The sequence below is a fragment of the Phascolarctos cinereus genome, unplaced genomic scaffold, assembly GCF_003287225.1.
Source record: "Phascolarctos cinereus isolate Bilbo 61053 unplaced genomic scaffold, phaCin_HiC Scaffold_5;HRSCAF=322, whole genome shotgun sequence".
Lineage (NCBI taxonomy): Eukaryota > Metazoa > Chordata > Mammalia > Diprotodontia > Phascolarctidae > Phascolarctos > Phascolarctos cinereus.
The window spans coordinates 107,422,848-107,435,299 of record NW_027555958.1 but is presented as its reverse complement, the minus strand read 5'-3'; the positions used below and the strand labels follow the sequence as shown (position 1 = coordinate 107,435,299).

At 40.5% G+C, this 12,452-nt stretch overlaps 1 protein-coding gene across 1 annotated transcript in view; it reads left to right on the top strand.

Annotated features, from left to right (window-relative positions):
* GRM1 (glutamate metabotropic receptor 1) overlaps positions 1-12,452 on the top strand; it is a 416,528-nt gene that overhangs the window by 298,051 nt on the left and 106,025 nt on the right. Inside the window, 1 exon segment of the mRNA XM_020986558.2 lies at positions 1,481-1,716. Coding sequence (XP_020842217.1) covers positions 1,481-1,716 — 236 coding nt within the window.

Below are 12,452 nucleotides of genomic sequence, written 5' to 3'. Positions count from 1 at the left end.
TGCTTCAGTTTTCTCAACTGTAAAATGGGAATGATAATAGTATCTACCTCTCAGGACCAAATGAGGTAATTTTTGTAAAGAGCTATGTGTCTGGCACATCCTGGGTGCCCTACACAAGGTTATTCCTCTTCTTCCACCCCTTTACCTATGTAGAGAAGATAATTAAATCCATGGGAGCTGATAAAATCATTAAGTGAGGGGGTAGAAAGAGAGAAGAGGACCCAGGATAGAACCTTGAGGAACAGCTGCAACTGAGGGGCATGATATGGATGATGAGTCAGCAAAGAAGGCTGAGAGGAAGTAGTCAGAGAGGTAGGAGGAGAACCAAGAGAGAGCCATGTCAAGAAAGCCCAGAAAGGAGACAGTGGCCAGGAGAAGAGGGACAGTCAGCAGTGCCAAATGCTGCAGAGAGGTCTCCACAGGACAAAAGAAACATGTTTCCATTTTCTCCCACCTTGACCCCTACCCCACCCCCTGATTATCCCCAGCCATTAAATTAATGGCATACACTGATTCTACCTCTCTCACATCTGTCCCTTTCTCTGAATTCATGGAGCCTCAATCCTCATTATCTCTTGCCTTCATGATTCAGTGACTTCTTAATTGGTCTTCCTGCCTCTGTTCTCTCTTCCCTTTCAGATCCATCTCCCATCTCCCGCAGCTGCCAAATTTCTTATTCTTAAACACAGATCTGGCCATGACACCTCAATATTAAAAAAAAAAACCCTTTAATGGTACTGAAATTTGGCTCCCATGTACCTTTACAATCTTATTTAGCTGACTCCTTCATGCATTCTCAGTTCTAGTAAAACTGATTTATGACTTCCCATCTCCTGCCTCTATATCTTCAAACAGAGATGGTCCCCCCATGACTGGAAATCATTCCCTCTTCACTTCTGCCTCTGAGAATTCCTAGCTGCTTTCGAAGCATAGCTTATGGGTCACCTGTTACTCAAGGCCTTTCCTGATATGCTCAGCTTTTTTTTTCTCTTGAAATTACCTCATTTATTTGTATGTATTATGTATTTGCTTAGCTATCAACATATTGTGTCCCCAAGTAGAATGTAAGCTTCTTGAGATCAGGAACTGTTTTGTTTTTAACTGCAACACACAGCATGGTACACCTCATACATAGTAAGCACTCAATGTTTGCTTCATTTAAAAAAAATTGGCTCTATTCCTTTCTTCAGTTTAGGAGTTTCCAGTTTTGTCTCTGCCAAGCACCATTTCCAACTCTGGTAATTACTATATTCACTTTCATCCTGTCTTTGTGCTGACTGTTCATCACAAGGGGAACCAGGCAAGAGAGTGTGTGAATGGCTCAGTGCAAACTCATCCGCACTGTAGGTCTACTGATGGTATAAATGTGTATCAGCTTTGCATTCATTAGGTCTGATTGCTTAGTGTTCCCTTTAATACCTAATGCTCTACCATGTATGGAGGCATGATTGTTTATTTACTTTTTGTCTTTCCTTTTCAGTGATGGCTGGGCAGACAGAGATGAAGTCATTGAAGGCTATGAGGTTGAAGCCAATGGAGGCATCACCATAAAGCTCCAGTCACCAGAGGTCAGGTCTTTCGATGACTACTTCTTGAAACTGAGGCTGGACACCAACACTCGAAATCCATGGTTCCCTGAATTCTGGCAGCATCGATTCCAGTGTAGGCTTCCGGGACACCTTCTGGAAAACCCCAACTTTAAAAGGATCTGCACAGGTACCTCATTCTCAGAAAGATATTTAAACCATGTATTATTAGTGGAAAGTGTGATGGTAGGAGAGTCAAAGGTTAAATCCTTGTCTTCATCCATTTAATGAGTAGAGCAAGGTACTAGCGTGTATTTGCGCTGTATTGCTGTATAACTAATGTGGATAGGCCATCCCTACTAGATAAAAATAACAGAAAAATATCATGGGATCACAGACCTAGATCTAGCTATAAGGGACCTTAGAGATGTTCAAGCACATTTTACGATATTACAGATATGGAAACTGAAGAACAGAGAGGTTAAGTGGCTTGCCCAGAATAGCACAGCTAGTAAATGTCTAAGGCCAGGGCTAGAATCCAGGTCTTTCCAATTCCAAGTCCAGTGCCCCATTACACCATGATGCCTCTCATTTGAAATATATACAGATAAATAAAAGGAAAATAAACAAATATTCCAGGTATCAATTATAATATACATTTAAGTTAAGGAAATTAATTGCAGTGACCCATAAACTTTTTTTGCCATTATAAACATAAGCAAAACCTATTATATTCTGCCTTTTCCATCCCCACTCCTCTTAATAACCTTTTTTAAACCATTGTGAAGGTGGAGGTAGAAGAGGTAGAGAGGAAGGCAGAGAGAAAGTCAATGTTATAATGAGCTAGATTGCTAGCTTTGGTAGGTAGATGGGAAAAATCAATCTATTCTTGTGAGTTTTCAATATGCTGTTAATGCTGTGTCAGTTCTAACTCCATATCTACCTTATGCATGTAGCTTTTCACATCTATAAACAGAAAGGAGCTGAGAAGACATTTAGTTCAATCCTGTGATTTTATAGTTCAGGAAACTTGGGCCAGAGAGGTTAATGATAGCTAATAATAGCTATATCTATATATTGCTTTAAGACTTACAAAGTATCATATGAATATTATCCCTTGTGATCCTCACAATAGCCCTGTGGGGTAAGTGTTATGATTATCCCTGTAATATAGATGAGGAAACTGAGGCCAAGAGAGATTAAGTGTTTTGCCCAGGGTCATATAGCTTGTATTTGAGGCAGAATTTGAACTCAGGTCTTCCTATCTCCACTCTTTAGTATGCCATATGCCTTGCCTAGGTTTGCATTGGTAATAACTGGAAGCATCAGAACTTGAACAGCCAGGTTCTTGGACCCCTAAACCATCCCTTCTTTTCCTTTTCCTTCTCTCCATTCACACAGTCACCACCTTATTTCATATCCTTTTCACCTCTTGCCCAGACATCCTCCTGTCTAGATTCTTGGCTTCCAATTCGTCTTCTGAAACACAACAACATGCAAAATAACCTCCCTAAAGTATATGTCTGACACTGTTACTGGAATCAGGGTCTCCCTATCTCCTCCAGGATTAAAATACGCATTCCTCAGCCCTTCACAGTGATTCCAGCCTTTCAGTCCCATATCTCATCATTCCCCTTCCCATCAAAGTGGCCAGCTGGCAGTTCCCCTAACCTGGCATTCCATCTCCTGGCTCTGCGCTTTTGTGCAGGCTGTGAGTGAACCTTGCCTCCACCTGGTAGACTTTCTAGTTTCTTTTAAAGCTCTGCTCCTGTGAGATTGTCCTCATACCTTCAGTTGATTATATTCTTCAGGTGATCATATATCTACTTGCCTATCTACATACTGAATGGCTCTACATATGTAGCTCCTTGATGTCACGGGAAGGGTTTTTTTGTTTGTTTGTTTTGTTTTGGCATGGATGGATTTTGTATCCCTTGTGTTTAACACAGTGTCTTGAATATATGCTAGGCACTTAGTAAATGCTTGTTATATTGAATTGGCATATAAATAGAGAGGCCATTACTAAGGACTCCCCTCAGTCCCAGTCTATAACATCCCACAGCTGCAAGGAAAGAGAGCAGGGAATTCTATGAGCAATTAGGAAAATAATTCTAATCAAGTTTAAGCTGAGATATCAGTGAAATTCTTAGGGTGTCTAGGCTTCTGCCGTTATACTAGGGCCCAGTCGTGACAGTGTCAGACTTTTTGTTGTTAATATTACATATTTGATCATTGTGACATAAACATTTTGATAATCCCTATACTTTTTCTACATTATCTGGGCAGCAAAGATCTCCTTCATTATACCACTTTGTTTTTTAGTCATTTGTAGTAGAGTCTGTAACCCATTTGGGGTTTTCTTGGCAATGATACTGGAGTGGTTCACCATTTCCTTCTTGTTTTACAGCCAAAGAAACTGAGGCAAATAGGGTTAAATGACTTGTCCAAGGTCACACAGCTTGTAAGTGTCTGAGGCTAGATTTGAACTCAGGTCTTCCTGACTCCAGGCTCAGCCCTCTTTCCACTGTGCCACATAGCTGCCCCATTATATCACACAGCAGCCCAAAGTCAGACAGCAGTGCCACAAATACTCATCCATCTTAAAGGATTCTAGCCAGTGTCATATTAGCATTGGAAACTGAGATGACAACTATTTATTTAAAGTCTGACTGAGCACTCATATTTTACAAGGTCACATCCACTCATTGACTCATTGGATTTTTGTCAAGGTATGTAGAGGATACAAATATGTATAATCCATGATTTTCGATCCCAAGGAGCTCATGATCCACTTGGGGAGACAGAAAAAAACAGTATAAATCATGTAACAACGGAAGACAGATGTAAACCACCTCCTATTGGCAAGGCACTGTGTTAGGTTCTGGGGCTCAAGAGAGAAGTATAAAGTAATGTGTGACCTGAAGGTGTTCCTGTTCTAAGAGGGCACGCAATATATATGCAGATTAAAAAATTCAAGACAATGTGAGGAAGAATGGAGTGCTGTGCATTGTGGAGATAAGAGAAGACTGCATGGATGAATGGCCACCTGAGCTAAAGCTTGAAAGAAGGCAAGGATTCTGGGAGGAAAAGAAGATGAAAGAGGTCTCTCCATGGGGAAAGGGGATGGGGATGCAAATTCATGTAGGCAGACGGAATGTGGACTTTGTAAAAGAGCTAGTAGTTCAGTCTGGCTGGAATGCAGAGTATATAATAGGGAATTATATGAAATAAAAGTAGAAAGGTAAGTGGGAGGTGATTATGGGGGGCTTTAAATTCCAGGCTGAGGGGTATGCATTTAATTTTTTTACAAATAGGTAGTCATTGGAGGTTTCTGAGCATAGAGCAGTAGTAACAAACACATAAATAAACAACAACAACAAAAAAAGCCCTGTGTTTTACATAGCATAATTTGGCATCTGTGTGCAAGATGATTAAAAGGAAGAGACTGGAGTCAGGGAAACCGATTGGGAGCTATTACAATAAACAAAGGAGGAAATGATGGTCTGAAATACAGGGATGATCATGTGAATGTAGATGAGGGGATGAATGAGGAAGCAGAATCAGCAGGACTTGGCTACTGCTTAGCTATGAAGTATGAAGGAGATGAAAAAAACTAGGATAATTTCAGGATTATCAACAAGGGTGACCCTGGGGACAATGATGCTCTCAATAGAAACTGGGAGGTTTGGAAGAGGTGTGGATTTGTGGGAGAAGATGATGAGTTTTATTCTATACATTCTGAGTTTTTAGATAATTTTCCATGTGGAGAAGTCTAGTAGGCAGATGGAAATGTGGGCCCATAGTTTAAAGTAGAGAATAGGATTGGATATATAAATCTGAGAGTCATCTGCATTGAAGTGATTACCAAACCCATGAGTAGAAGACCCAGGACAGAATTTTGGGAGAGACCTATACTTGGGGGACCAAAAAAATGGATGGTAAACCATCAAAGTAGACTAAGAAAAAGTCATCAGACTACTTAAAGGAGAATTTGGAGGGAGAAATATTACAGAAACCAGAGAAGGAAAGACTACTCAGAAAGAGAGAGGGATTAACAGTGTTCAAAGCTAGAGAAAGATTAAGTTGCGTGATGATTAAGAAAAGGCCATTGGATTATCAGTTAAGTTGACTGGAATGGGAAAGAGCAGCATCAGTAGACTGGTGGGATCAGAGAATGGATTTCAAGGAGTTGAGAAGTGAGTGTATTGGGGGAAGGGAAGGCAGCAAGTTTATACTTTATACAAATATATTTTTATAGAAGTTCCTCTTTCTAGGAGCTTTGCAATGAACAGAAGAAATAATGGACAGCAGCTGAGATGAATGGCAAGAGTAAATGAAGGATTTTTTTTTAAGGATAAGGGGCATTGGAACAGGTTGTAGGCAGCTAATAAACAGGGAAAGATTGATGATACTGCAAGAGGTGGAAATATGACTAATGACCTAACATCCTTTACTTTGCTTTCTGTTCACAAAGAAAGCTTAGCAAGCCTTTTATTTTTTGAGTCTTAATGCAATACTAAAAGAATTATACTGCACTGCCAAGAGGGATATGATGGCCATTTTCACTAACGTGGGCTCGTCTTCAGTTACATTTCCTAGATTTCCTTCAGTTGGGCTTTTAATCATTCAATTATTATTGACTAAACACCTGCTGTGTGTTCAGCACTATGAAGGCTTACAAGGGAAGGGGGTAGGGACACAGAAAGAATAGAAGAGACACTTCCTGCTTTTAAGAGGTTTACAGCCTAACGGGGAATATAAGGGACTTTTGCATTTGCAGCAAATGGTCCTTCAGATAAAGGCCAGTCAATGGTCCTTGTAGATATTTCATGAGTCCCACAGAGGTTAGGAACTTTCTCAAAGTCACACAGTTAATTTAGTCTAAAACACAGATCTTTGGACTCCTCCAGAACAACATTCTTTCCACTCTAGCATCCTGCTATTATCCTTAACATATGAGCATATTCTTTAATTGTTTTGCTTATTTCAACTCTGTTTTACCAACTAGGTTGTAATTGTCTTGGAGGCAGAGACTATTGTCTTAGCCTTATTTTGCAAACTTCATGGTCCCTGTCACAATGTTGGGCTGTGTGTGTGTGTGTGTGTGTGTGTGTGTGTGTGTGTGTGTGTGTGTGTATGTGTGTGTGTGTGTGTATTCCCTATACCATTGTAGGTCAGCACCTGCTCTGGGGCACTAAGAAGTTAAACACATATTAATGCTCCAGAAATACTAATTAATTCATTGATTAAATTGTAAGTCAGTACATTGTGGGGCATTGGGAAAAGGACTGGATTTAGAATCTGAAGACCTGAGTTCGATTTCTCACGTTACTGACTGTGTGAACATAGAAGAAAGAAAGAAAGAAAGAGAGAGAGAGAGAGAGAGAGAGAGAGAGAGAGAGAGAAAGAAGGAAAGAAAGAAAGAAAGAAAGAAAGAAAGAAAGAAAGAAAGAAAGAAAGAAAGAAAGAAAGAAAGAAAGAAAGAAAGAAAGAAAGAAAGAAAGAAAGAAAGAAAAGGAATGTCTACTATGTCATACAAGACAAGTGGTCATCCACTCTCTGCTTGACAGTCTCCATTGAGGAGAAAGATCATCAACTCCAAGCAGCTGTTTTACTTCTAGACAGCGCTAATTATGACAAAGCTTTTCATTGACCTCAAGTTGCCTGTGTGCATCTTCTACCTGTGGGTCCTGGTTTCTGCCTTTAAGGCTAACTTGAACAAACCTAGTCTGCTCATGCTAATCTATACTTTAAGGCAGAATTCTGGCCCAGATCTTCCTGCAGCCCTTACTGCCAACTTCCCCCCGGTTCTGTCCTCTGGGGCCTGACAGATAAACCCTAATCTAACGCTACTAAAATTTGGAGACAGGCAGGATTCAAACTCAGGATTTGTTGCCTCTGAAGTCCATGAGCTTCTATTACACTTCAACTTGTGAGGATCATAGTTTGTCAGTGTCTTTCTTGACCAGCTTAGCTCAGGGCCTGGAGCATAGTAGGTACTTAATAAACGTTTATTGATTGATTAATGGACCACAGGCTATCGGAAATGGAAGTATATTTGAAGTTTTTGTCATCATTCATGCTACAAAGTCAAGCTTAGCTAATGTTTACATGTGTACCTGTGCTAACATCCCATTTAAGTAATTAGCTTTGAAACCAGGCACTTTGCTTCATATATTTGCTATTTCCCCCCCCCCCCCGAAGCAAGCAGTAGCCTACAGTTTATCATTTTGTCTATATCATACGTGTTTGTAGACAGGAGAACAATAACCAGCAGTTTTTCATATCTGGGGCCAGCCATGCAGAATTCATTGAGGTGCCCAGTATGAAACATATCCCCAAATGAGCATGTAAGAGTAGGGTGCTATGAGATTCAGGAAAACCACCCCTTGGAGGGTAGTGCAGGGTTGTGCTGAGCCCAGATTATGCTGGCTTAGGAAAGAGAATTGGGGGTTTTTTGTTTATTTATTTTTTAGTATGAACATTTATACCTCAGAAATTGCTAAATGCTACAAATCAGGGCTTGATTTGCTGTTTGTTGACTGTGTAGAGTATATGATGGGAAGTAATCATTTGAGAAAGTGATAAAGAAAATGTTAATACTGCAGATTAAATTTTAAAAATGAATTGTGGGTGCATTTTCCCGCCAGAGGTCTAATTGTTAAATATTGACCAATACCCCCCCCCCCCAGTTGCTAGCTTCAGTGGGCAGGGACACCAGAAAAAGTGGGGCAGGTGAGGAGGAAGAAAGCAAGGACCAGCAGCAAATTGTTTCCCATTTGAATCTGCTAACTAAATGCCAAGCTTGGGGGGGGGGGTTTGTTGGGTTTTTTTTTGTTTTTGGTTTTTAGGCAGTTGAGGTTAAGTGACTTGCCCAGGGTCACACAGCTAGTAAGTATAAAGTGTTTTGTCTGAGGCCAGATTTAAACTCAGGTCCTGCTGACTTCAGGGCCGGTGCTCTATCCACTGCGCCACCTAGCTGCCCCTAAGCTTAGTTGTTTCTAATTTGGTGCTTTTAGTGCACTTGAAATTTTGGTGCCTTGGGTCAAAGACCCAGGTACCTTAACCTAGTTATAGCTCTGCTATAGAAAAAGCAGGGCAATGAGGTGGCACAGTGGATAGAGGGCCCGGCCTGTGGTCAGGAAAACTTGTCTTCCTGAGTTCAAATCCAGCCTCAGACACTTACTAGCCATGTGACCCTGGGCAAGTCACTTAACCCTGTCCACCTCAGTTCCTCATCCTGTCAAATGAACTGAAGAAGGTAATGGTAAACCACTCCAGTATTCTTGCCAAGAAAACCCCAATGGGGTCACAAAGAGTTGGACATGACTGAAAGACTCAACAAAAAATATAAACAATCTTATTTTGCTATTCTCAACAATTGTTTTATTTAGCTTTAAAAATGAATGTTGAAAATTGTTTTTGCATGTAATTGGGGAAGAATAAAATACTAGATACATTTTTAAAAAAGAAAAAAAATCATTTTACCTGTTAAAAAGGGCTATAAAAAACATACTGCTTCAGGATTTATTATTTCAGATATCATTATCATTTACTGGAGAAGTTTGAATATCAAAGACTACTTCTGCACAGCTTCCTAATGCATATATAAACATTTGTTAAGAATAGGTGTGAAAAAGTAGAATTAACCTTTCCCTACTTTTAATAGTTAAATTTCTGTCATTTATTTTTGCCTTCCTTAATTGGGTCACCTCTGATGTTTTACAAAGTTTTTATATTGCATTTAGTTTCTATGGAAACCTTTATTGGGTTTAATCTCAAATGTCACCATTTAAATAAAGAGTATTTGCATGGGAGTCTCAATTTGATTGTTAAGGACCCTGAGCCCAGATTGAATAATTTGGGAATCAATGTGGCTAATTAAAAAGTGGTGAGAAAATTTCTCCACCCTCTTGTCAATTTGTCCTATTCTCTGACAAAGAGAAGATCACTACTTAATTAGTTGAGAATATCAAGGGACTTGGAGACAGAGTGTTGGCATAGTGCTGACTGACCCTTCAAAGTCTGACTTCTAAGTTGGTCACTTTAGGACAGTCTAGCACATGTCCTACTAAATCCTATCATTCCTGACCCTCCCCCCCTCCTCCTTAGTTCACCTTTATGGATGCTAAGAATATTCATTGATTACAGCATGGCATGGTGGATAGAGGGTTCACTTTGGAGTCAGGTAGAGCTAGGGTTGTGCCCTGCCCCTGCTGTCCATGGACTCGTCACTCATCATCTCCATGCCTCAGGCAAGTCTCTAAAATTATTAAGTTATAAAGGAGGTGGTAATTTGTTTCTAAATAACCCAGATTTGCCCTCTTGAATTGTGGTCCAGTGTCCTATAGGCTTTGCAGCTGTATACTTTTTCTTCTTCCCTCTCCAAGGGGCTGTCTAAAATGACTTGGTCTCTCTTCAGATCCCACCTCAGACAAGCTAGTGTGACCCTGGGCAAGTCAATTAGCCTCTTTTAGCACCAGTTTCTCCTTCTGTAAAATGGGGGCAATAGTAGCACCTCCTATGGACATAGGTACTGCTATTATCATAATTAATAATATTGTTATTGCTAATAAAAAAATATAAATGAGATAAATGAAAAGCACTTTGCAAGCCTTAAAGGCTATATAAAATTTATTATTATCATTATAATCAATAAGTCTTGGTCCAACATTTTCAGGTAGCACTTTCCAAAAACTTCCCTCTCCTGGGACCATATGGTTCTCTCTCCTGGAACACTATGACAGTTTCACCCAGCTGCCACCATCAATCAGGTCATGTGGCTCCCACCTTTCCTGGGGTCATGTGACTAAGGCACTGCCACTGCCTAGCCATAGCTGCCATTAATGGATCCCTGGGAGAAGGACCTTGTGGATGAACAGGCTTCTCTGCATCCACTCCTCCCCGCTGATTCTAGGGATTCAGTTGGCTCTCAGCTCTCTTAGCTCCAGTCAGTACTCAGCAATCTGTCTGGCTCTGCTCCCTTTTATAGACCAAGGCCAAAGAGTTCAGCTGAGATCACTTACAGTTCTAAATCAATTAAATTATCACTGAATGACGAGATTTAATCACTCCTTCTCCAACCCAACATTGTGACGTCATTGGTCCTCTCTGAGTACACAGGATGACAACGACAAGCAGATGGTGCTCCTAAAGTCCCATCCTCCGTGGTTTCATTTAGGTATTAATCAGTATCCCATACCTTCCATAGAGCGAGATCATTCACATCTCAAACAGGTGTCTTTCCTTAATCTTGCTAAGTTTCCCAGACTTACTCCTGGCTGGTCTTTTTTTTTTTTTAAACCAATCCTGTGATTTCATTGGTATAAGAAACTCCCTCTACCAACCCATCTCTTTTAAATTTTTTTTATTTTTTTTTTTTTTGGCAATTGGGGTTAACACAGCTAGTAAGCATTAAGTGATTGGTCTGAAGCTGGATTTGAACTCAGGTCCTCCTGACTTCAGGGCCAGTGCTCTATTCACTTGCGCCACCTAGCTGCCCCTCTACCAGTCCATCTTACCCATGAGTTAACTGTAGTGCAGCAAGGTTACTAACTTGTCCAAGGCCCAAGGCTGCAAGTAGAGAGCCAGGATTTGAACCTAGGTTTTCTGACTCAAAGGCCAGACTTTTTTTTTCTGCTATGTCACCTTTCTTTTCCTGAATCTAGAGACAGTTCAAAGGGAAGGATAACAATGAAAATAAAAGGGTTCAAAAAGTATAAGGAAAGGTTAAAGGAAATGGAATTATTTATCCTACAGAAGAGATACAATGAGGGAGGATCTGAAATCTTATGGAGAACGATAATTAGCCTATCTTTATTTCCACCCAAGTCATACTGCTTAAGCCATTACAGCATGAAGAGTTTAGCTTAGATATAAAAGGAGATTTCCTGGTGGTCAGAATTGTTCAACCTTAGGACATATCTCTAACACAGTCTGTGACATTTCCATTTCTGGAGTTTGGACTTGATGATGATGGTGATAGCTATCATTTATATAGCACTTAGTATGTGCCAGGCACTATGTTAAGCACTTTAAAAATATTATCTCATTTGATCCTCATAACAACCCTGGGAGGTAGACACTATTATCATCCCCATTTTGCAGGTGAAGAAACTGAGAGAAGCAGAGATTAAGTGACTTATCCAGGATCCCACATCTAGTATTTGAGGCTGAATTTGAACTCATGTCTTGCTGACTTTAGGCTTAGCACTCTATTCACTGCACCACCTACCTATCTGTCAGTGTAGGCAGTTAGTCCTTCAACCAAGTATAATCCAAGGAAAATTGAGGAGGAATAAAAAATATCCTGTCTTTTGACTTCCTGTCTATTCACTTTAATATAACAAGCATGTTTAAGTGCCTAATATGTGTCAGGGCAGCTAGGTCACTACGCCTGCAGTCAGGAAGACCTGAATTCAAAAGTGACCTAAGACACTTACTAGCTATGTGACCCTGGCCAAGTCACTTAGACTCTGTTTGCCTTAAACTACTAGAGGAGGAAATGGCAATCCACTTAGTTTCTTTGCTAAGAAAACCCCATACGTGGACAGGATGGTCCATGGTGTCACAGAGTCCGACACAAGTGAACAGCTCAACAATAACAACCCTATGTGCCAGGCATGGTGGCAGGCACTACGGATATAAAGACGAAAACAACACTCTCTGCCTTGAAGGAGGGGGAAACAGTAGACATACTAACAATTAATTATGAAATAGTACTCAGATACTCAAGTGGATCTATGCTGTCACGGATTGGAGAATTCCCAGCAGAGATGCAGATCATAACCCAACCGAAGATGCTTGTCTTGTATGTCTTCTGCCCACATCCTCCCATAAGTTCACCAAAGGAGGTCCACCCAACCCGTTGAAGACCCTTCTTGCTTCCTCCTAACATTACTGGTTAACAAGGTGTTACTCTGGGTT